This window comes from Microchirus variegatus, assembly GCF_963457635.1.
Source record: "Microchirus variegatus genome assembly, chromosome: 1".
NCBI lineage: Eukaryota > Metazoa > Chordata > Actinopteri > Pleuronectiformes > Soleidae > Microchirus > Microchirus variegatus.
In genome coordinates this window covers 38,682,636-38,707,274 of record NC_139802.1, presented here as the reverse complement: position 1 = coordinate 38,707,274, position 24,639 = coordinate 38,682,636, and the positions used below count along the sequence as shown (strand labels likewise).

Genomic DNA, 24,639 nt, shown 5'->3' with positions numbered 1-24,639 from the left:
TTGCTTTGATGTGCATTAACACACATCAAAGGGGTCATCTGACATCATGAAGGGAGAAATTCCATCTATAAATTCCATAGATGAACTGAATACACCACTTAGGGTGTACAGCTTGCCAGAAAAGACTACTTAGTTCAAGGACTGGCTGCATGTGTGCACTGAAATGTACAAATATCCTTAAACGGATCACCAGCAGGTGTTTGCTTTGGCTGCATTTGTTTCTGAGGAAGTTTAAAATGTCTGGGGTTCATTGAATGCACCTCTTGACTTGATGCTTCCAATGCTGTGGACTCTGCATTGGCTCTCATGCACAGATCCAGCAGTGCACCATTGCATTTGTGTTTAAACAGTCGTTTTTTTGTGTATGTCATTTTTTATTTTTGCATGAAATAATGTAGCTTAAACAATATCACTACGGTTATATATATCTTTGAGTAGCCAAAATGTTTTCAGCTGTTTGAAATCCATGAACATGCCTGCTGATTTGATCTTTATGCAAATGTTTGACGCAGTCGCTCAAAGGTCGAGGAAAAGCCTGAGCTAACCTTTCACAGCTGAACTTGCAGGTCTTAAAGTATGATTTATAGGAGTTTTCGCTCTGGCAGAAGTGGCAAAAGAAGAAGACTGAAGAAGAAGGTGAATAATATGACTTAGTGCTTGATCACTTACTATTTACCCGCAGTGTGGTGACAGGAATCGTCCTCATTTTTGAACAATTTCACTGTGAAATTGTCCTTAGTTGCAAATTTGCAAGCATAATGATAACTCTTCTTTTGCCACAAACATGCAATAAGCTGATCTAGATGTTTTTATAATGAGTGCTTAGATTGCTCCACTTCAGTACCACAGACTGTATTTATGTACTATATTTAACCAGGGACTTCAGATCTATTAATTTTTCTTGCTTAAGTATTCCTTTTTATTCCTTCATTTATTTATTTAATAAAATGTTTGCCTGCTGTATTTTTGTCCGTGAAGTTTCCCGTCTTATTTTATATGCTATACTTTATCAAAGATCTTTCTGTCTCTAAAACTCCTGACATTATCAGAAAATATTGACCTCCTGGAATGGAGGAAACGGATCTAAATGCTTGGAGTACACTTGGCAGTTTCCATGGTTATTGTGACGGTGGTTTTTATCTGAAATTCTGACGCAGTAGACCTTAAAAACTGCAAATGAAGAGAAAGTATACCTGAAACTGGCGGAGAAAACCGAAACAAACGGTTGGATGTTAGTTTGTGAGAAGAAGAGGGAGCAGCATTTTCCCAGTTATCAGAGCTGCCGTGTAATCGGCTCTGGCCAAGTGGTTTTCTTCTTTCAGACAAGACGGAATTTATGATTTCAGCCACAGCACCACTATAAAGAGAAATACTCATCAGGTTTAAGAGAAAAAAAAAGTTATCAGGGAGAAGGCAATGCACTCCTCCAAACATTATCTCCTACTTGCCAGCAGCCATCTTCTGAAGGATTCCTTTTTCTGCATCTGGGTTTGAATATAAACAGGGTGCATTTGTGTTTAGATTAGCAGGGAGGAGAGGACTTTGAGAGCATTCATAGATGGAAAGGAGACTTGACGGGGGTACGGCGTAAACAGAGCGTCGTCATGCTCCATGTCAGCTCCCCAAGGAAGGAAGTTTTTTTGCAAATTTAACTGCGGCGCTTACCTTGAAAAATGTTCTCTGCAGCTTCACAGAAGTATGAATCAGCTGAGGAGCTTTTGTCCTATCAGCCACTGGAGAAAAAAAATCGACCGTATTTTCTTCATTCTCTCACTTGTTTGTGTGGATTTGTTCATGCATGTGCACATAATATTGGAGGGCTGTCCTTCAGAAACTGTCAAAATGTCAGCATTCAGTTTGCGTACTTAATGGAGCACACAGCTCTTTCACTTAAAGAATAATACAAAAGTAAGGTAATTATTTACTATTTCCTTTGCCTGTTTCTTAACCTCTTCTTGCACGTGTCGACTGGACAACGGAGAATCCATAGATTCCTGCTTTACCATTTTTATCACTCTACGACCAAGATTATGTCCTTTTGACTCGCTAATGAAGTGATTAACATGCATTTGGAGACCGGGGTCTGATTCTACCGGTTTAGACGTTTAAAACGACCTGTCAATCATCCTTATTGACCAAGGTAAGCCAGAGCTATGGCGCTGAGTAACTGAAGACGCTGCAGAGTCACAGAGTTGTTATTACGCACCGCACAGGGAGCATCGATTTACAGCGAGTTTTCATACTTTTTTTTTTTTTTTCAAAACAAGTTCTTTTTAGATCTGTAGTGGCACGTAAATAAAATTAAATGGCTTTTTAATAATTTGGTACCTAAGAAATCTAAAAATGGCACAGATGGTGCCAAGCTGTGCCAAAAGAGAGAACGCCGAGACATCTCTTTACTAAAACCCCTGTAATTTCACTCTGCTTCATTTCAACAGCATCAGACTTTACACAGCTCATGTCCACATGTTGTTACATGACCTCCATGTGTTTTTAAGCTCCTACTGCATATTTTAAAGGTGATATTTGCTTTAAAATGCAATATTTTTTTAGGCGAGAGAAAAAAATCCTTAATTTTTGCTGTGTTCCAAGTGCATTTACTCTGACACAGTGGCATCTACAGTGAAACATACACTGGAAGAATCTCGCAAGTGTTATCTGTAGTTTGATACCAAGATAATTCACATAGAGGCATGTCATTTTTCGAGCAGGGACTCCAAAAAAGAGGGTCAGGTGAGAAGTGGTTAAAAATCTGTTTGTATGTCTTGTCTCTCAGTTGACGGCGGCTGGGGAGAGTGGACTGAATGGTCACTGTGTAGTTCAAGCTGCGAGAGGCAGCGCAGCAGAGAGTGCACGGCTCCGGAGCCGAAACACGGAGGACGGCTGTGCGACGGGGTGGCACTGGCGACGGACAACTGCACCGGCGGCCTCTGCACGCAGGGTAGGTAACGTCGTCGGCACAAGCGCACGCGCTCTCTCCGCGCGTTTATAAATAAGACAAAAAGGATTGTTTAGCATCATCACTGTCAATTCCCCCTTTGTCTTGAGACTCCTTTTATCACCGAGTCACTGTTCTTGTGCTTCTCCAAGTGTGGGCTTGTCATTCTTATTTAGCTCATCGCCAGCTCTTTCATTCGTCTTCATTATTCACCCCCCCTACCCGCCACACTCCCCTCCACCTACGTAACACTTAATGCACACAGGCGTGGATGCATACATAAGTAGCATTTGAATAAGCAATCTCTTCAAAAAAAAAAAGGTCATGAAGGAGCTGTCACGTTCTAATTTTTCTCTGCAGATCGAAAGTTGCTGCACGATGTTAAGCCACAGGGTGAGTTTCCATTTCTTACTCTTATGTCATTTTATTGCTATGACAGTCTAGAACCAGGACCCTGAAGGATTCACGACCCCTTAAAACCTGGTTTTAACATCCGTCCTGAGTGATCCGATCATGGGCAGATTGTGCCGAGCACGCTCCAGAACCAGTATTAGGAGGTGGTTTGAGGACGGATGTGGTGTGATGACACACGTGGTCGCATTTCTGCGCTGCGTGAACACAATCCATCTTCGGGGAAGATTACAAAACCGCTTCCTCAGCTGACATCATCCGATCAGTGTCAGGTTTTTTTTCTTTTTATACCAATCACTTCTATATGTTAGTTTATTTGCAGCCAACGCCACAATATTAACACTGACGGTCATGTGATTTCCCACCCCTTCTCTTTTCTGATGGTTTCATGTCACAGCTTTGTGAGTAAAGCTTTGATTCACTTAAGCTCCTCTCATCTCTCTATCGCTCTCTATTTCTGTCTCTGTGTGTGTGTGCGTGTGTGTGTAGATATTACTAATGTTGGACCTAAATCTGTTTACACAGTCACATTATGGTGGCTCGTTTTCCTTATGTGCAAGTCCCCATAACGTAAATTACTACATTTTAAAGCTCCCGTAGACCGGAAGTTCCAATTAACGCTGCTTTTTGGTGTGTATCTGAGCCATGACCTTGTTTGTGAAGCCCTAAAATTTCAAAACAAACAGTTTAGCCACTGCTCAGAGCTTTGTTTGATTGTATTCTCGGGGAATCTGCAAGCGGTCTGAAAAAACCTGGAATTCTGACGTCCGGATCCCGTCTCCTGAACAGCAGATCCTCCTGCTCCGGGTACTAGTCCGGGCACATCCGGTTGCGTACATTTGAACCACAGAAGAAGAAGAAGAACGTCCGTTGTGGAGGCGGAGAGTCATGACGAAGCCATGTTTTGATAACGAGTAGCAGTGCGTCCACCGTTCCAGCCAGAGGGAGAGTTGCGCTAATGAGAGCTGACGTGCTAATTACGTCGCTTCCAGGTACCCGGCCAATCACAAGACAGTTGGGAAAGCTCTCGTTGTGCTGGCCAATCACAACACAACACAGTCTGTCTTCTGGGGGTGAGATTTCAGTCAGAAACAGCGCGGCTGACGAGAGCTTCAGTGAGGAGAGATTTTGATCGGCTCGTTTACAGCAACTAGGAGGTTTTTGACAATAAAAACAAGTTAATGTATGTAAGTAGACCTCCATAACTCACATATATAAATACATATATATGCTATAGGACCACTCTATGGGAGCTTTAAAGTGAAGACATGTTTTAAGGTTAGGTTGAGGTTAGGGTCAGGGTAAGTCTCCAGGAAGTGAATGGAAGTCAATGCAATGTCCTCTGAAGTCATGGAAACTGTGTGTGTGTGTGTGTTCGTGTTTGACTCTGACATGTTATTAGAGAGGGAGGGGGGGGCGGGGAACTCGCACACAGATATATTGACAGTGGATTCTAAAACCGAATTTTGTCCATCGTGAACAGACATGACGACATCGGTGTGAAATGTCCTACACTTAAAACTGTCCAAATGCAATCGGATCACTGAGGACTGACGTTAAAACCACATCTAAACGGGTCCTTAATACACTGACATTGAAAAAAAAATAAAAAATGAATACATACTAGACACTGCTTGACTGGAGGCTAACCCTTATTGAGTCATGGACGTGTTATACGTCGGCCATCAGCTCAAGCCTTTGCGATGTGCTCCGTCTAAATTTGTGTCTGAAGTGATGTGAGCCCGCGCAGCCAAGTAGAATTTACTATTTACTCTGGTAATGTGAAAAAAAAAAAAAGTGTAATGAAGTTAAACTGTAATCAGCCGCTTAGAACGAGCTGCTCCCTTACCATGATGAACTTAGTGTTACTTCTGCTGTCGGAACATTCTCGGAACACTTTATTTCTACTAATAATATTATTTTTCAGACACTCAGTGTAGCATTTCAAGCCAAGCATTTTCCGAGGTTTATCACTGTGTATTCATCCCCGTTTTTGCATAATTGCTGTGTAGGGTAATGGGCCATTTATGTGTTGATTATGGCTGCATGTAGTTTGTGCATTGGAAAATCAATTTTCTACCTACGAAAGCCACAGGCGACTTCTCCTGATTTGTCCTTTTACACACTTATGTATTTTTGTTTGTCAGAAACTGTGTGTGGGGGGAAAAAATATCCAGCCAGGCTGCGGAAAACTAACCAGGCCCTCAATTAACCCTGTACTGTCGCCGTTAATGCCGCCTTTCGCATATTTTGTCAATTTCTCCTAATTTGATCTTCAGGTTTATTCAGAGGATTTCCCAGTATGTCCCGTTTCAGCACAGATCTCATTATCTTTTTCGAGCACAAGCTAGGAGTCTCTTTATTTCTCGCTTAGTCTTTGTCTGTGTGGAGTTGGACGCGGCAGCGCTGGTGGAACCAGATAGAGCGTAATCATCGCCAATGAGCTAATTTAATGAATTGGTTTTGTCACATTATCCCCGTGGAACGCAGAGCGCCACAACAACACCACGGCCAAAGCAGTGTTTGAAATGACAGTCAGGTGTGGGGTTGATTTTATCGCCTTCCTTTCCTTCTGAGCTTCCTCCTCATTAGTGGCTTTAACACTCCAGGATGAAACATTGAAGCTGTGTGTAAGGCAACTGTGCTGGAACTAGATAATAGAGAAAATGCGACGCCAAAAGCTCGGAACAAAGGTAGACTTGCTTCTTGTTGGAGATACTTGGAAACGACTTGCTTCCACGACTTCTTATAAAAAGATGTCGTAATTTCACAGCAACCATTGACTGTTTATAAAAAAAAAATCACATTGACATGTGTTGAGATTCAAGCTTTAACTGGTGCCATGTCACTTTTTTGAAACCAGAAATTAACTGATTAAATACCTATTGGACGATACCAGCTGTCAATCACACTGGTGTCCACTAATGTGTGCCATGTTTTATTATCTGTTTCCCTGTAAATGCGAATGTTCCCCACTTTGTGGAAGCCTGGGTGTGGAGCTCCAGGGTTAGGGTTAGGGTTGGGTAGGTTAGGGTTAGGGTAAGGGTTAGGTTTAGGGTTAGGGTAAGGGTTAGGGTAAGGGTTAGGGTAAGGGTAAGGGTAAGGGTTAGGGTTAGGGTAAGGGTAAGGATAAGGATAAGGGGTAGGGTCCTATGTTCCCCGGGTCCTTTTGGGCTTACAAAATTGACACAATTGTCTGTTGAAGAAGAGCTAAAACTACTGCTTGAGACGTTTTAATCCTCTTGAAAATCTTTGCCGACTTTATAAATCACTAGTGCCGTGTCCGTAGGAAGTATGTATTCCTATAGTTTATGGTAATGCATGATAAGGAACGTAAAGGCTTAAACATAATTCTGCGTGGCTGACAGTCACAACAGCTAGCTACAGTAATGCTAATGGTAAATGAAAACATTTGCGTTGTGCCGAATTGAGGTTGCACAGTGTTTTTGCACATTATGTTAGCCCTATGCTAATGCTAATCGTAGCTTACCTTTGGAAACAGGTATGTCAAGTTAGCCACAAAGTAGTAGCATGCTAACGCAAAATAAATATGTGCTCGCATATTGGGGAATAGATAGATATTAGAAGTATTTCCCTTTTAAAGGAAGTCATTTTTGTAACCAATAGAGTCGCCCTCTGTTGGCTGACTGCTACGTTTATATCCTATCCTGTTATAGGCTTCACTTCACAAACCAAAGGATGACATTTTTATATAGAGTCAAGGCAGCAACACAGGTTTAATCTGGGAAGGAAACACTTTCTACTCTGGCTCAGTCTCAGAAAGTGACAGCAAAAAGCATCTACAAAATCTCAAACTGTGCTTCTCTCTCTGACCTTTTTTTCTCCCAGGTGTAGACAACAGCAGTGACGTGGCCTTGTATTCGGGCCTCGCAGCAGGCGTGGTGACTGTGGTGCTGCTGATCGTCGCTGTCACTCTTTATCGGAGAAGCCAGAGCGAGTACGGCGTCGACGTCATCGACTCGTCCGCCCTCACTGGCGGCTTTCAGTCCTTCAGCTTCAAGACGTCTCGACAAGGTGAGACCGTGACTGGAAGTCTGACAAAAAAATGCATACACTGAAAATTTGGTGACATCCCTCACAAACGTACAGTGCATGTCGACCTCGCACCGTTTACTACATCCAGACAGCAAAGTGTCATAGGAAAATGGACAGCTAAAGCCCAATTTTTCCATTATTTTCCACTCTCAAAAATGGTTAAAAGTTAATAGGAATTTGTTTTGATGGTTGCCGTGGCCACGCCCCTTTTGAATCTGCAAAAACCATAAGATTAATGTTTGCCTTTGATGTGTCTAGTAAAAATTTACATGTTTTTTATGTTGGTACATTTAACGTGTGAGATTGTTAGTGTACGAAGCGTGCAAATCGCCAATATGGACGCCAAAATTCAAAATGGCCGATTTCCTGTTGCGTTGAGGCCACTGTCCCAATTTAGTTTTTTGTTCGTCTTGGGCTATTACAAGTTCCCACCAAGTTTTGTGAAATTCGGTGCAACTTAGTTTTGGCTTGCTCCATCCGCAATTCACCTCAGGGGGCAGCATAGAGCCCTGGTGCAATGCATGGCTGCAAGCATCATAAAGATATCGCATTTTTGCCAGACCTGACCTCCACGCCAAGAGTTTCTGTGCACGTTAACCCCCTCAAAAATGACCACAAATTTGTGCACAGGCTGAAATAATAGTGGTGATAGTTTTGTAAACTCTCTTTAATAATGAGATTTATAATAACATAACAATGAGAAGTTTAAGGACCGTCCCAAGGGGAGACATCTTCCATAATCCACTGGTTACATTCAGAACATGCAGAGTAGCTTATTAGTGTGTTTGTGTGTGGGAAAGGCAAGTTAGTGCGGTTAATTTGCAAGAGTCTGCTGTCATTTTTTGGATGATTTAATTAATAGATTATGAAATGCATGCTGTTTAACTCCTACATAATTAAACCATCGGCACAGCCCATAAATTAAGAGTGGAGTTGAAAATGTAATCATCATTTCTGCTGCTTGACGATAGCTGTGAAAGCAATAGGTATTTTGGCATTATCTCCTGCAGTTGAGTCATCATCACATCATGGAGTTGTGTTTTAAATTGTGTAGATATTTTTAAGTTTACAAGTAAGAGATACAATTCAACACACAGTAATGAGTTTGTGTGATTTCTTTTTGCCTCTTCACCATCAAAAGATGCAGAAAAATGTTCTCGGCACTCAGCGGCGCAACAAGAGGTTGTTCAAGAGAGCTTTAAAAGGAGTGCAAAAATCACAATTTTCATAAATAAAGCCTGAGCTGAACTGCACACACTTTTGCAAAAAAGCTTTCCTTCGTTTTATGAAAACTACCAAAAGCCCAAAAGAATCTATCAAAGGGGTGAATACTAATCAATAAAATAAAACTGTTATGAGAATACACCAAAGGCTTTGCTGGAATATATATTTAGTTGTTAACGTATACACATCGCGTAGCTTATATGGTTATACAGAGGCTACTGGGAGCTAACTGCAGTTAGCATTTGGAAAAGTGATCATTTGCAGGCTCGAGCAGGCACATTGCCGTCGTATATAACATGTATTCACTGGACAGATAAATCCTCTGAGGCTGGAAGTTTGTGTAGAACTCTGTGCTGCACTGTGGAGCCAAGTATATAACTTTTCGCGGACTTCTGGTTTTCGAAGCTCCGAGAGACAACAATTCCAGGAATTTAGCGCATTGTGACGTCCCAATGAGCGCGGAAGTCAACATCGCGTGTTTTATCTCCTGTACTTAGACTGAGGAGGACCACAAAAACACGAGCGAGTCATCTTTTATATAAGGATTTAAATGATTAAAAAGTTGATTTTGCAGAATATGGGACCTTTAAAGAAAATGGAAAAAAAAAATGTGTTTATTTAGTCATAACAATGTAATTAATTTAATTGAAAACATAGTGAGATGCTATTATTATATACATTAAGTATAATATTTTAAAAAAAGAAGCTATGTATGATGGAAAGTAAGGTACCAAAACAAAAACACAATCAATATTGTGGAAATAACAGTAACACATATTTCCCCAGCAAAGAGTTGTGTAAAATATGACTAGTATTTGTACTAATACTACTAATAATTCTAATGTCAATGTTAAGATTACAGTTACGCCGTCGGTTAATAGTACTAAAAGTGTGTACTTTATTTCCCTTGACGGCTGAATTGTTTCACTTGCCAAAAAAGTGGTGACGTCTCCTGCCGTTAAACTGAAGGGTTGTTTGTGCTTCAGAATAATTTAGGACTCAAAATGACTGTAATGTTTGAATTTGACAGGTTCCAGCTCAGTGAATAAGTTTCCTTTTTTTTTTTTTTAATCTCATTTAAAAACCCACAAATCCCCCAATGCATTCAGTTAAAGTGTTGCGTTTCAAAACCTTTTGGCAAGTAAAAAATATTCATTTTACTGGTTGTATTTACCATCATTGTCTTCAGTTTTACAACAAGTATGAAAAGCTGTATTTGTTACAATGTAGGGCTTGAGCTGCACGGGCGTAATCTGTTCTCAGGACAGATTAGATCAGCACTCACACATTAATTGTAGCCGCTGTGCTAAATAGTGTCACTCATAATCTTACTGTTAACATGAGTCCACACTGTGTCTGAGTCAGCAGCTCCATAGAACTTAAAGGTGCCATATGTAAGAATGTGGCCAAAAAAACGGTTTCTACATTAAAATTCAAAATGCCGAGGTCTTTTAGGTTTCGTTTTTTCTGGCTTAACTGGCAACCCGTGGTTGCTCGGCAGCTGAGACTCTACTGACTGCAATGATCGGTAGACGGCGGTAGGTGGCGCCACATGCACAAAACATGATTTCAAAACATAAACATGATTTGCAGTCTGCAAAATGCTCTGTGACATATTAGGAGGATTTTATGGCCAGTTGCTTTAGATTTATTACATAATGCACCTTTAACAATAGCTCACTTATTAAAAAAATAAAATATAATACTGTAAACATACTTAATTAATGCCACTGTATGTTATTTAAATGACAGAACATGCGGGAAAAACATGACAGAGCAGGAACAAGGTTTTTTTTTTCTTTCTTTTTTTACTTGTGTATATTTATGAATAATACATATATCCCCCTGTATTGTGATATATCTGCATTAATTATTCAAATGCCTCAGGGGCCAGAAATGACTGGTTTTTAATTTTTTCAGTTTGTTTGCCTTCCGGAGATTTTCCGCAGCCCGTGATGTTGTGCACTAAATGTCCAATAACGTACAATATGAAGCTTAATTTACAAAGCACACTGGGTATTTATGGCGTTATTGCAAAACCTCGGTTTGCCCCGAAGCTACTGTGTACGCTCACGCTGCAAACATATGGCGACAACAAATTCACTATTTATCTGTCGTTTGTTATTACTGAGACTTTTTTTTTTTTTTTTTTTATGAGTGTTGGAAAGCGAAAAACCATCCAGGCAGTGTGTCAGTTTGGGCCATTATGGGATGTCTTGGGTATGATCACATCCATTGAATCTTCATTTAATTATTCATGACTCTACAATTATTTGTGTTTTCATGTTTTTTTTTTGTTTTCTCGCCCGGGTCGCCCCCCCCCGAATGGAGCGTTTATGGCCCCGAGTCTCTGAACGGCAAAACATCAGAGCTTAAAAGCATGCCGTGTTTTGCCCCACAGATTGAAGCATATTTTTTTTACAGGGCTGGCATAATGGGTCGCCACAGCAACAGCTCTCAGCGGGGCATTATAAAGTTCATTTTGATAACGCAGCAGGAGGAAGAGAGAGCTTTAATCTCGGTCCCTGTTCCCCTTGATATCGGGGGGCTGGAATAAGCAGACCTCCAACAGCTACAGTAACAACCAAACCCCTGCCTGCTACTCCTGCCACACATTAAAATGTACAGAAAAAATGCAAATGCAAAGAAAAATGTAAATATTCATTCGGTTCGTTATTCAACGACAGCATTTCTGCTTATTTAACAACAATATTTTAAAGCACAAGCCAGTAATACATGTGTTTAGTGCTATTAGTAACACTCATCAAGTCATATTCCTCGAATTCAACATCCCACAATATCTAAAGCCTGTTTCTATTTAGTGCTTGGAAGGTTGCTAATAGAAATGTAATAAATAATACATATTAATTTGGATATTTTTAGTAGCACTTATTAGTCTAATTGATGTTAATACACCTCTTGTTAATGTTTGACAGGCATAAACATTCCCCAAGAGCCTATTAGTGTCTTATTAACACTTTTATTATGCACGTCAAAGCCAATGTGTGGTTATTACGGTAATTTCACTCGCGCTGTTGCAGGAAGTCGGTGTTTGTGTAGTGTTTTTTTTTGTGTGTTTTTTTTTTTTTTTTCAATCAAACTTTAATTATTATTATTTTTATTTTAAATTGTTAATACACCCTTTTAACATGCAGTACATTGTAAATAACTGCCAGATACTGACAATTACTCTGGAAAAATGTGCAAAAGCACTTCCTCACAGGACATTTTCTGGCCTTTATACACTCTTAGAAATAAAAGTGCAACCTTATACGGTTCTTTGGCTTGTCCTCATAGGAGAACCCTTTTTGGTTCCAGGTAAACCCTTTTAAAACCCTTTATTCAGGAAAGGGGTTTTAAAGGGTTCTCTGGATCAAAATGGCTCTAACTGTTGCCATTAGTGTTACCAAGAACCCTTGAAAAACAAATGGTTCCAGGTAGAACCACAGCCCTTGTAGAAGAACACTTTTGGAAGCCTTATTCCTAAGAGTGTATGGTTAAAATAAGCATAAAATAAAAAGTCAAGACGTACATTTTGAGGCTGAGGTGTCTCAAACTGGCGGTCTCCCAATAAATTTCACGCGGCCCATCACTTGATATCAAGTTATCGTGTTATTTTTATCTGTTTTCTTGAAATTAATAGATTAATTTTGCATCATAAACATGTTTATAGTGTAAACTATTCATCATTCCACATCAAAACAAATCCTTTTGGTTTGAAATTGTGTGAAATATCATCATAAATAGGATTATTCCACATCCAGCCCCCTACTGACCAAACTAGACACTCTGGTGTTAAAGGGTTAAATTGTTTATTATAGTTATATTACAAGAAATCTAATCATGACAGTATTTATTTATTTTTTTCCCTGTCTTGCCTGTTTTTCAGCGAATCCCTTGCTCATTAATTCATCCATGCAACCTGACCTGACGGTGTCGCGTACCTACACCAGCCCCATGTGTTTCCAGGACTCCATTGACAAGGAGCTGATGGCCGAGCGCTCGCTCCTCGACCCGTTACCAGATCTCAAGATCAAAGGTCAGGATATAAAACCCCCGTTATGTAAGACCGCCCTCTGTGGTTCATCGAGTTACTTATGGAATTATAGAGCAGGTGCTCTGTAACAGCAGCACAGCAGCTACAGTCAGAGGGGAAAATAAACCTGTTGGTGATGAACCTGTTTTTCTCTGGAGGAAAATCTCTAAGGAGACGCTCACACGGAGAAGGAAAAAAACAGCTATGACCTTGGGAGAGCATCAGAAATTGACCGTTCGCTAAAACCACTTCCTTAGCTGCACACGTCATGTTTTATGAAATACAGAGAGATGCACAAAAAATAAGGCGTCTCTGTCAAACAGGTGACCTTCAGCTCTGATGAAGGCAGGGTGGGTAGGGGGGGGATTATCGGTTTCATCTGTTGCAGTGTAGCCTGGAGTTTGTTCCCCCCCCCAGACAAGTTCATTTATCGAGGATGATCCAGATATGAAGCGGAGTTAAATACAGTATTTGAATTAAGATAATATGTGAGTTTCAACTTTATTGTCCACAGTGTTATGGCTCCACATTAAAAATAATAAAATAAAATCCAACATAAATCACAAATGCAAACAACTAGACAGGTGACACATGGACAGCTTGGAGCTCAATTACAGACAATTAAAATTCAGTTTTAACACTGGCATAATTTTAGCTGTTCGACAATGAGATGCGGGCCACGCGGCGGTGCGTGTGGTTAGCATGGTTGCCTCGCAGAAAGAGGGGTAGATGACTTTATTATCCCTGTGGGGCAGTTGGGTTTGAGGCACAATCGCAAGCGCAAGAAGACAACACAGGAACGTTCTTAACTACCTACACTCTTAGAAAAAAGGGTTCCAAGGGCTGAGGTTCTACCTGGAACCATTTGCTTCTGAAAAACCCTTTCCTGAATAAAGGGTTTTAAAAGGGTTCTTGATAGAACCTTCCAAAAGGGTTCCAGGTAGAACCTTTTTGTAAAGGTTGAACCTTTTTATAAAGGTTTTCAAAGGGTTTTAAAAGGGTTCTTGATGGAACCTTCCAAAAGGGTTCCATGTAGAACCTTTTTATAAAGGTTTTAAAAGGGTTTTGAAATGGTTCTTGATGGAACCTTCCAAAAGGGTTCCAGGTAGAACCTTTTTATAATGTTTCAACCTTTTTATAAAGGTTCTACCTGGAACCCTTTTGGAAGGTTCCATCAAGAACCCTTTTAAAACCCTTGGAGCCAAAAAGCACTATGAGGACCTATGAGGACAAGCCGAAGAACCTTATATGGTTCTACGCACAAAGCCCTCTGCACCATGGGTGTGACCAGGCCAGCTGTATGACTGGCTTATTTGAACTCATTTAGTACTTTACGGCTTTGCCGTCAACAATTTGGATCAGTTTTTGGTCAAAATAGGGGGTCAGAAACGACATCTCGGTGGTAGCAGAAAGAAGATCACTGCTTCCAGCCTTTCCGTTTGTCCCCATGTGTGCGTGGTGTCCTCCTAGAGTCCAAAAACATGCACATAGATGTGAACGCGAGAGTGAGTGGTTGTTCGTCTTTCGCCCTGCGATGGACTACCGATCTGTGCCTGGGATGCACCCCGACTTTTCTCAACCGGGTTTGACTCCAGCGTCCCGCAACGCGTCATGTGGAGGATAAAAAACGGTAGACAAAAGATGAGTGAACGAACAATTACTTGCGCCGTTTGTGGCCACGTCCGTAGCACCTGCACCGTGCGGTGGACGAGACGGATCGCTTAATTATCATTGTCATGAGCTTTCTGCCAAAAAGTGACCTCAAGCGCAGTCTCAATGATAAAAGAAGTCACTGTTAGCGTCACGGGGGTTGGTTGAAAAATCCATTCATCCATCCATCATCCGTAACACTTATCCTCTAAGGGTTCGGGGGGTGAGCTGGAGTTAATCCCAGTTGACTTGAGGCAGAGCACGTACCGGACAGGTCAACCGGTCTGTCACAGGGCCAACGTACAGAGACAAAACGGCCAGCGTTCACTCTCACGGTCGCACACAAATCTCGCAGAAACGATAATCTGCATGTCTTTGAACTGCAGTAGGGAGCTGGAAAACAGAAAGGTTTATTGTTTCCTGTGAACTCTGTGAAAGGAGCCTTGACATCCTGCTAAAATACCGAGGCAAGTGTCTCACAAATAATTAGCATCTTCATCATGTGACGATGTTTTGTGTGTTTTCGTCAACCAGTTTTTTTTTCCCCACATTCTTGTATTTTCCTATGATTGGTATCACTGCAGCTCTCTCTGTGTCTCTCCGGATCTGCAGGTGTGGCAGAAAGAGCAGAGTACCACGTCATGTCGCACCCGCAGACGTTTCCGCGCGGCCTCGCTCCGGACTACAGGGGAGTTGCCGTGGGGACGACGCTGGGCAGAAGAGGCAAAAACCTCCTCGCGCCGCATGTCTCTCTGACTCCCAGCAGGCCTCTCCACAAAGCCACCGCAGTGTTTGGTCACGCTGGAGGAAGACTGGTGGTCCCTAACACAGGTGAATGTTTCTTCACCAGAGAGAGTCGAGTGCAAACACTAAGGGTGAATTCCACATTCCTTGCTTAACCCTCAATCTCAAAAATGTGCAAGTGCTGTCCCGATTCTCAGAAAAATTAAGTTGAGGGGCAAGTTTAAAGGCTGTATCGCCCTCGATATCGAGGTTTTTCCGAGAGCACCCTTGGGAGCAAGGGCTACCCAGAATGCATTGCGTGTTTTCACATAACAAAGATGGCGCCCGAAAGCAGCGAAACGAGTACGCTACAAATTAAGTATTTTCTTTGTTAATAGAGTTTACGAAAACCAATGTATAATCTTAGTTTAGGCCCATATTATGGATTACTGACGTCATTGTTGTGTAACATTATTTTACGATCTTTTGTCAATAGCCGGCCGGTGCGGACTAGCGATCGTTTGCTATCGTTTACTTTTCAATAAGCCGTGGTGTGCGGTAACTGTCAGCTGAATATGTCCGTGGTTGTGTAACTGACAACCTAATAACTTGACTGACAAACGGATCGTAAAAAATAATCGTGACGTAAATGTGTTCTTCTTCTTCTTCTTTTTTGGAGTTGACAGACTGGACGCAGCTTTCGCGTTATTCTGCCCCCCACAGTCTGAAGACGTATCTGCATTTAAGGGGTGTCCTTATTTCTAAGTGACAAAATAACCCTCAACGCTTGGTTTTGAGGGTTAAGATAAAGGGTTGAGCTTGAGGGTTAAGATAGGAATTGGAATTGGCCCTTAAATTCTTTCCATCGAACACAAGGGAGCGTTCCTTTGCTTTGAAGCTACAGCAGAGATGAAACAGAGCGCCTTTGTCTCCAGTCAGATTACCAGCTACATTGTTCAGAATCTGATTCATTACAGATCGGTTTTGACACGTTCATAACTGTCTGTCGAACAGCCCCGTCATGTGTCATCAGCAGCAGAACAAAACAATGCATTAGTGAGACTTTGCCGAAAGCCGTATAGAAATCTGAGTCACTTCAGCCCTTGTAATCTGAAGGTTGCCTTTTATTGCATTCTGAAGTTGTTTGACCTTGTCAACACTGGTCTGCAGTGAAAATGTGAAAACGTCACAAGTAACGGGATTATTTACTGACGTGAGACAGCTTTGGCATTTCTGCACTGACTGACGGCTCGTGACAAGCCAATCTGTATCTCTATGCACAGGGAAGTGTTTCTGACCACACGTGTGTATAATCAGATGTGTTTCGCAATATATATATATTCATCTTAATGGCAAGTATAACGGGCTTTGAACGTGTCGTTGAACTGACATCAAAAATGGAAAATGGGCTCCGTCGATCAAATCTATCAGACCTGACTGAGGGAGCGTTTGTGTGTATACACTGCCGGTCAAAAGTTTGGGGTCACCTGTACAATTTTTTTTGTTTGTTTTCCGTTAAAAGTCACACTTTTATTCATCAAAAGAGTTGCAAAATGAATATGAAATATAGTCAAGACACTGACTAGAAATAATGCCCTTCACACTTTGCGCTAACATAATTGCACAAGGGTTTTGTAATCATCCAATAGCCTTCTAACGCGATAAACAAACACAATGCACCATTAGAACACTGGAGAGCTGGTTGCAGGAAATGGGCCTCTATACACCTATGTACATATTCCACTAAAAAAAAAAACAAGTTTGCAGCTAGAATAGTCGTTTACCACATTAACAATGTATAGAATGTATTTCTGATTCATTTAATGTTATATTTGTTAGAAAAAGTGATTTTCCTTCAAAAATAAGGCCGTTTCTAAGTGACCCCAAACTTTTGAACGGTAGCGTACAGCATCAGTGCAGGGGCAAACGGGGCAGAGGACGCATTAAACCCAGTAACTGTTAAAAAAAAAAAATTCTGAGCAGTCAAATTCACTTTTAAAACTTTCTATGGGCGTATGTTTGTGTTTTCTGTCATAATTCAACCTGTTCGCAGTTGTCTGGCGAACGTCGCCACCATCGTCCTCCGTCCGTCTTGACACGAGAGGAAAAACAGCGCGCGATAGCTCTCAGATATCAAGTATATACTGCGATGTATATTTACATATCGGTACAAGACGAGCGCCAGAACGCGATTAGAGCGCGTCGCCGGTTTCGCTCAAAATCGGCCGTTCAATCACGGACGACGACGGATCGTCTTGCCACTTGAACCACTCGAAGCTCAGCTTCGGCTGTTCTCTACGGGGACGGGCGGGCGCCATGCGCTGGGCTTCTTCATGAGTTTGGAACATCGTGTGGATTGAGATTAGAGGGGCTCACGGACCGTGTGTGTGTGTGTTGTGAGTGTTTGTGGCAGATTCTGATGCCTCGATGACAGAGATAGGAGGCTCCCATTTGAAGCACTGTGGCTCAATGTCAGTCATTTTCGCACTCTCTGACCCAGTGATGTAATTGAAGTGATTACCCGACCGTGCTCTTTCACTTCCACTTTAACCCGAAACTTTCCCTCGCATTTGTGCGATTTTGTGCGCATTCGTGGAAGGCAAGGCAACAAAAAAAATACTATTTTCTGATTGGCTGATTCAAGACAGTTGTATGAATGGACTTATGCCGAGCAATTTGCCTTTGAATCATCCATTCATATGGCATTCAGATGACTAATTTATGTGCGTTGAGTCGTATCTCTTTTCAACGTGAGAAATGTCACGTGCAAGCTTATTGAAATGCGAGACTGAAACGCATTTTTTTTAAAGGCGTGTTTACTACTTCAGAAAAAAAATGTTCACGCTGTTTACTGTATGTAAAGTAAGTAAATCTGTGAGGTTCACAAGTCTGCTACATTATTCTGGCTCCGTTTTTTTGTCCCCGTGGCCTACATTCATCATCCTGTCCCCTGAGGGATCTTTATCTACTCCGGTGTAGATTGGCAGTAATTGTTCATCATACAGTAGAATATTTGCGTGTGTATATGTGTGTGTGTGTGTGTGTGTGTTGTGACAAAAGAGACTGCTGGCAGCATTGATTTACAAGGCCTTTGGGACTTGCTTCCATCACCTTTTCTTTTTTTTTTCTGGGGCCATCACCTCTCTGCCTGTCGCCTTCAGTAAAGGAGACGTGACAGCCATGCTACTCTCCGTGTGTGTGTGTGTGTGTGTGTGTGTGTGTGTGTGTGTGTGTGTGTGTGTGTGTGTGTCCTGACTGTGTGCTGATTGGTTTTTGCATACCCTCCTCTGCAGGTATCAGTCTGCTGGTGCCTCATGGGGGAATCGCAGAAGACACTACCTGGGAAATGTACATGATCATCAACCAGGAGGACAGCAGGTGAGGGACCCCCCCCGTCTGACGGCGGCGAAGTCTGGCTTCTTGCTTTCTGCTCTCGTTTTTTAAATCTTTCAACCCGGTGCACTTCTCATCCGTCTATCCGCCTCGTCTTCTTGCTAAAAAAAAACAGATCCTCTCATATGGGAGAACGCGCCGGCCACATATATACATAAACAACACAAATACAAATACACAGACATATTCCAGCTCTACACACGGGGGGCCCCGTGCTCTTCTTGCACGCGCGTCACAAATATAATCGGCAGCTGCAGACAAGTTGCATTATCGCCTCGGGCAAACCGTGTCAGCAGAGGAGGGTTGCACAGACTCCGGGGTTGGCCTGTTTTGTGTTTTCCTTGACGTATATATCTGACATTATCTCTCCCTCCATCATGTCTGGTTAGAGCAAGCAGGGGGGGAAGCTGTGAACTTAAAGTCATGACGATGACTCAGTCTGATTTGGTTGTTTTCGGGCTTGGTGGCGCAGAATGCCGGGGCGACTGCCGTCTGCCAGCAGGAGTCTGTTTCTACAACTTTGCCAGTGAGCTATTACTCGAGGAGAAAATGGAATAGATAAGAACCGTTTGAATAGGAACCCCCCCCCCCCCCCTCCCCACCACCTCCACCACCACCTTTACCTTTGATTTCGTAGGAACAGCACCTCAAAAAGCTATCGCACAAGCAGAAATCAATTTCTGGACGTGTTCTTGGTTTACTGCAGACAGTATCAACGTGTCAGTGTGTCTGTGTATAACCTTTGTAGCTAAGATATCGCCCTAACAACACCATCCAGTGATTCCCCCAGGTCTCCATAACAACGACTCCGGTCATGCCTTTGTGCTCTAGATCACCCGAACCACACAAGTACACTTTGATATACATTATTATCTCGTTTTCTTGTCTTTTATATATCTTTCCAATCTTGTGTCTTGTTTTTTTTGTTACTGGTCATAGTTAATATTCCTCTTTCCTTGCGTCTCATACTTTATCTGCATAGTTTCCGTGGCCTGCAGAGTCTTTCATAGCAAATGTTTTCTGCAGGAATTTGTCCTTCCATTTGAAAAAAATTAGCTCAAAATCCTGTGTCTCCCCGGCTAAGTCCGCACTAAAGCATCAATAGAAAAAGGAAGGGAAAAAAAGCATAAATTATTCTGTGGATCTGTCTGTTACTGCACTACCCTGGAATTTCCACACAAAAAATGCAGAAGTTTAAAAATGCTGCTGTCCCTGTTATATCTGAAAATGTCCAGAGCTGTGTTATAGTTAGTTTGAAGGAGCAGAAACAGACTTTGCTCAGTTTGTTGTTTGGTCTTAAAACAAAAACAAAAAAGTCCTTTTCTCCTATTTTTCACCATTGTTGTTTCTCAGCACAACAACTGCAACGGAGAGCATCAGCTTCCTGCACTCTTAGAAATAAGGGTTCCAAAAGGGTTCTTCTACAAGGGCTGAGGTTCTGCCTGGAACCATTTGCTTCTGAAAAACCCTTTTCCCGAACAAAGGGTTTTTCAAGGGTTCTTGGTAACACAAATGGTTCCAGTAAGAACCATTTTCATCCAGAGAACCGAACCCTTTAAAACCCTGTTCCTGAATAAAGGGTTTTAAAAGGGTTCTTGGTGGAACCTTTATAAAAAAAAGGTTCTACCTGGAGCCAAAAAAACGTTCTCCTATGAGGACAAGCCAAATAACCTTATATGGTTCTACTTAGCACTTTTATTTGTAAGAATGTGCTTCAACTGACACACACACACACACACCTCTTTACTTGTGATACAAAGCTGAAATGCTCACCTGGACACGGATCTTTTTTTTTATCTGAAAACGTAATTTTAAAAACTAAAATGCAATAGTATTTGTAGTGGCCAGCTGTCAAAAAAACTAACCTTCAACAATATATCTCTATTGGACCATTTGCATGTATCTTATTCAGGTGAAAGAAATGGATCCTTTATTGTTCAGAATCAAGTACCCAAACAAAATCAATCAATCAATCAATCAAATTTTATTTCTATAGCCCACAGTTTACAAAACACAGATTGTCTCACGGGGACTTCACAGGGTTGGTAACGTCCTCTGTCCTTAGACCTTCGACCAGGGTAAGGAAGAAAAAAAACCTTATAACGGGAAAAAAAAGGTAGAATCCTTAGGGAGAAAACAAGAAAGTACAAAAGAAGAAAGGAATCCTCGTCTGCCTCTCTTGAATAAAACGACATTAAACAAAAACAGGGCTAAAGAAAATACTAATGAATACTGACAAGTAAAAAATTGGATTATAATGAAAACAAAGCCATCTACAGAAATCTAATCAATAATAACTAACAAACCCACAGCTAAACACTGGCCTCAGTTATACTTTATGTGAACATTCGAGAGAGAGAGAGTCAAAAGTGACATGAAGTGCCAGCTGAAATCCCATCCGTCATCTCACCTCAATGACACGATCATGTGGATGAAGATAGCGATCAAAGGTCGCGTAAAGGTTGCTGCTCAGAGCTCAGTTAGCGGGCGATTTGTTCGCTCTCCTGCCCAGAGCTGCGGGCCCCCCCCCCGTTTAGCCAAGCTGCTGCCCTCCAGACTCCTGCTTTGCTCTGATAAGCCTGATGCTGTTTACTTCTCTGGCTGGAGTTTTAAGAAGCAAGCGAGGAGCCGTTGCACCACTGAGCTGTCAGTCAAAGCCTATCTTCTGACAGCCCGCCGAGTCCGGGGGTAGAAATTGGATCCTTTCTTCCCATTCAAACCACGGCCATCTACATAAGACCACGCTCTCCTTCTGCGAAGAATGGGAATCGATCGGCTCCGGATCGGTTTCAGATGTTCACAAGAGCTTTTACGTCCGTCCCTCCGGGGCTTTACAAGGTTGTTTTATGTGCGATCAGGAGACTGTGGGTAGTCCAAGGACGGAGATTTGGTGTGTGGCAAATACGCCCAAATATAACGCGACTCACACAAAGTTCCCAGCCAAAGGTGCTCAGGCGTCTTTGAGCAAACTTTGCAAGGAGGCAACTTCTGTGCATGGCCACCTGAGACTGTTTGGTTATTTTGTTGTTTTTGATGTGTGTTTTTTTTATTCTGCTGAGTGACCAAACTTCACTTTGAAATAAGAGTTTTTCGAGGACACTTGATCCCGAGAAGTTTTTCCTTCAAATTTAAATGGACCTTAATTCTCGGCCACTGAGGGACAACGTGCGGTAAGCTGTGTAAATACGACATTGTAAAGCTCTTGTGTCATTAAGGGGGATTTATGGGCAGAAATTAATTATACAACCCATAAATATGATTACATAAGTTCAAATTAAAAATAAATTGTTTGTTTTTTGTGTGGCCTTTGAATAAGCCACTTTACTTTAAGTCTACTTTCTGCATTTTTTGGCGTGCCTTGTTTCTACAGCAACCCCAGTGGACGAATGACTCGGCATTACACAAGCAAAAGCTTATAAAAGAAAATATTTTTATTTCGTTTTAATATAATTACGAATAGTCACATCAGCTAGACTTTTTTTTTATAATCCAATGAATACTCTTGTGTTCATGCCCTTCCTTCGTACCCAACGAAGGGGCATACGAGTGTATGTTGTTTGCACTACACATATGAGACGAGACTTAATTAATATCCCCAGTCTACTGGAGATATGTTTTCTTGTTCACACACACACCACAATCGGAGACACTAAAATAACCCATCTTAAGGCTTTGCTCGCAGGCAATCGGGCTAATTACCATAGTCTCAGCAGCAGGTAACCTCGGTTTCCCTCTGAGCCTTGGGCTGATTAGCGCAAAAAGTGCCGCTGCAGGACCACGGTGCTCTCCAAAAGTGTGATTTCATTTTTTTTAGACTGCAGAGCAGAAGCTCTCCTTTATTTTTTTATTTGATTTTGTTGAGTTGAGTTGCGCGGTAACGGTGTATAATGGAGATAAGTAAAGAAGAAGAATGTCTCGCCACAACACTTTGGCACCAGAAACGACGAGAGCCTCGAAACACCTCGGGCCGCACACGGTCCGCCATGTTGAAACACAAATACGCGTTCACGCGGCTATTCTTCGTAGAACACTGCATTGACTTCCTTTCCATCCATTTGGAACACCTAACTCCAACCTTAACTCATTCACTGCCAGCCGTTTTTTCATCTTTTCGAGACCCACAGAATACTGTGTTCTATGAGTAAAAAAAAAGTTTGTTTCTACCTTTTTCCGTTCTTTTGTAATCGGCATTAGAAAATAGGCTGATTTCATTAAAATCACAGTTTTTGACCAATCAACTGAAAAAATGCTTAAAAAATCCAGGTTCCCGCCGCTTCGCCCCAGTTCCTTTTTCGAACCGCGCGACCCCGTAAACTCCCTCCTTTCACGATCGCCATGATACCCCCCATGGATGTATTATATTCCGTTCATTCCTATGAAGCTGCTCACCCAGCACATATGCCAAAAAGGTTTTTTGACCCCCATAACCCGTTTATTTCCGGGTTATGGGGCCCATAGAGCAAGCGCAGTAGTGTCACTACCATATAAAGATCTATAAAAACCCGTGTCCATGTCTCGAGGCGTCTCTTTTACTATTGCGGTCAATGGGAAAATTGCTTTTTGGGCCCCAAGGTTTTTTTTCTGTTGCAGTACCCACAGTGGCCACCATGTAAAAATTGTCTTCAAGGCAGAGGGGGGGGGGGGGGGGGCGGTGCTCGATCCAGTTCATATTATACATCCATGGATACCCCTCGTCACCTCAAACATCCCTCTTCAGTCCGCGTCTCTGGTCTTCTTCTCACGATCTATACTGTGATCGCTCATCCAAAAAAGAGCAGTGCTGCCACCTACAGGGTCAATTCGTCATGACACTATAGACGTCAATGGCAGCGAATGAGTTAAATTACGGTATTTTTCGACCTGGGCACTGTGTCTATAAATGTGCACTGCCGTTCAAAAGTTTGGGGTCACCGATACAATTTTTTTTGGTGTTTTCCATTAAAAGCCACACTAATCATCCAATAGCCTTCTAACGTGATTAGCAAACGCAATGTACCATTAGAACACTGGATAGATGATTGCTGGAAATGGGCCTCGATACACCTATGTACATATTTCATTAAAAACCAGACGTTTGCAGCTAGAATAGTCGTTTATACATCATTAACAATGTATAGAGTGTATTTCTGATTCATCCATCCATCCAAAAGTACGACAATCTGGCTTTCTCCAAATATTGGTGGGTTCCCACCATCCATACCCAATCCTGCGCCCTTTGAGAGGAGAGCGAAGGTCAGTGAGCGGATTTTTACGAAACATCAGCGAACGCCTCGCAGCCGAGCAGAAATAACACTGAGATTCACAGAGGAGACAAAAGAGAGCGCAGGTGTCCCCACCAGTCTTGTAACCGAAACCCTAACGCCCTTGCTTACAATAACAATCCGAGCCATTTATTGGCGAATACGAGCACTTTTTTATGGAACGGCGCTATTGCCTCGTTTAAGATAACTGGACCAATTCTGAAACTTTTTCGAAAACTATTCACACACACACACACGCGTATAAACATACGGCACAGGTTCAAAAATACCACAATCCCCATTAAAAACCTAACCCACGATTTAAATCTTTTTAAATGAGGTTTTGCCTCATTAGGATCAGGTTTTTCAACTTCGACTGTTCGTGCCAGAAAACGCCCCGAGTGGTAACAAAATAACACACTCGCAATTTCAGAGCTCACATCTTCCAGTTCTGTCATATACTCATAAAACAACTCGGATGTTTTATTAGTCGCCGTTTTTTTTACGGATTGGAAGCTAAAAGAGCTAATTCTGTGCTATTTTTTTAACTTGATTGAAATAAAACACTCTAGTTCCCCCATCCACCCCCCCCCCCCCCGCTTTGACTACCAGTCCCAACTAAACAGAGGTTTTCTCTAAGGCATATTCCTTTTTATTTGAATACCTTTATGTTGTTCTGTGGTTGAACGACACAAGATCATTGTAGCTGTCACATTTGGCTTTTAGAAAACCTTTTAGAAAATTTTTTTTTTTTGCTCTAATAAGTTCTTGCAGCTGGCAAAAACAAAAACATTAGTCTTCTCATATATCTATATTGAACCGCGACGCGGCTATTGACTCGGTTTCATGTCGACATTGACATAAAGTGTCAAGTCTGAACAATGGAAAAAAATGACTTTTGATGTGTAACTCATTTTTGCTCTCTCCGTTGTGCTGTGTGTGTTTTCGTCTGCGTGCACATCTGCGTT

General features: G+C 41.9%; 1 protein-coding gene across 1 annotated transcript in view; it reads left to right on the top strand.

Moving 5' to 3' along the window:
- LOC310944876 (netrin receptor UNC5D-like) overlaps positions 1-24,639 on the top strand; it is a gene marked incomplete at its 5' end in the record, with an annotated part of 231,215 nt that overhangs the window by 184,269 nt on the left and 22,307 nt on the right. The window contains 6 exons of the mRNA XM_083910720.1: positions 2,777-2,941; positions 3,299-3,331; positions 7,199-7,384; positions 12,519-12,668; positions 14,928-15,146; positions 18,332-18,416. Of these exons, the coding sequence (XP_083766846.1) occupies positions 2,777-2,941; positions 3,299-3,331; positions 7,199-7,384; positions 12,519-12,668; positions 14,928-15,146; positions 18,332-18,416 (838 nt within the window). The remainder of the gene's footprint in view (positions 1-2,776; positions 2,942-3,298; positions 3,332-7,198; positions 7,385-12,518; positions 12,669-14,927; positions 15,147-18,331; positions 18,417-24,639) is intronic.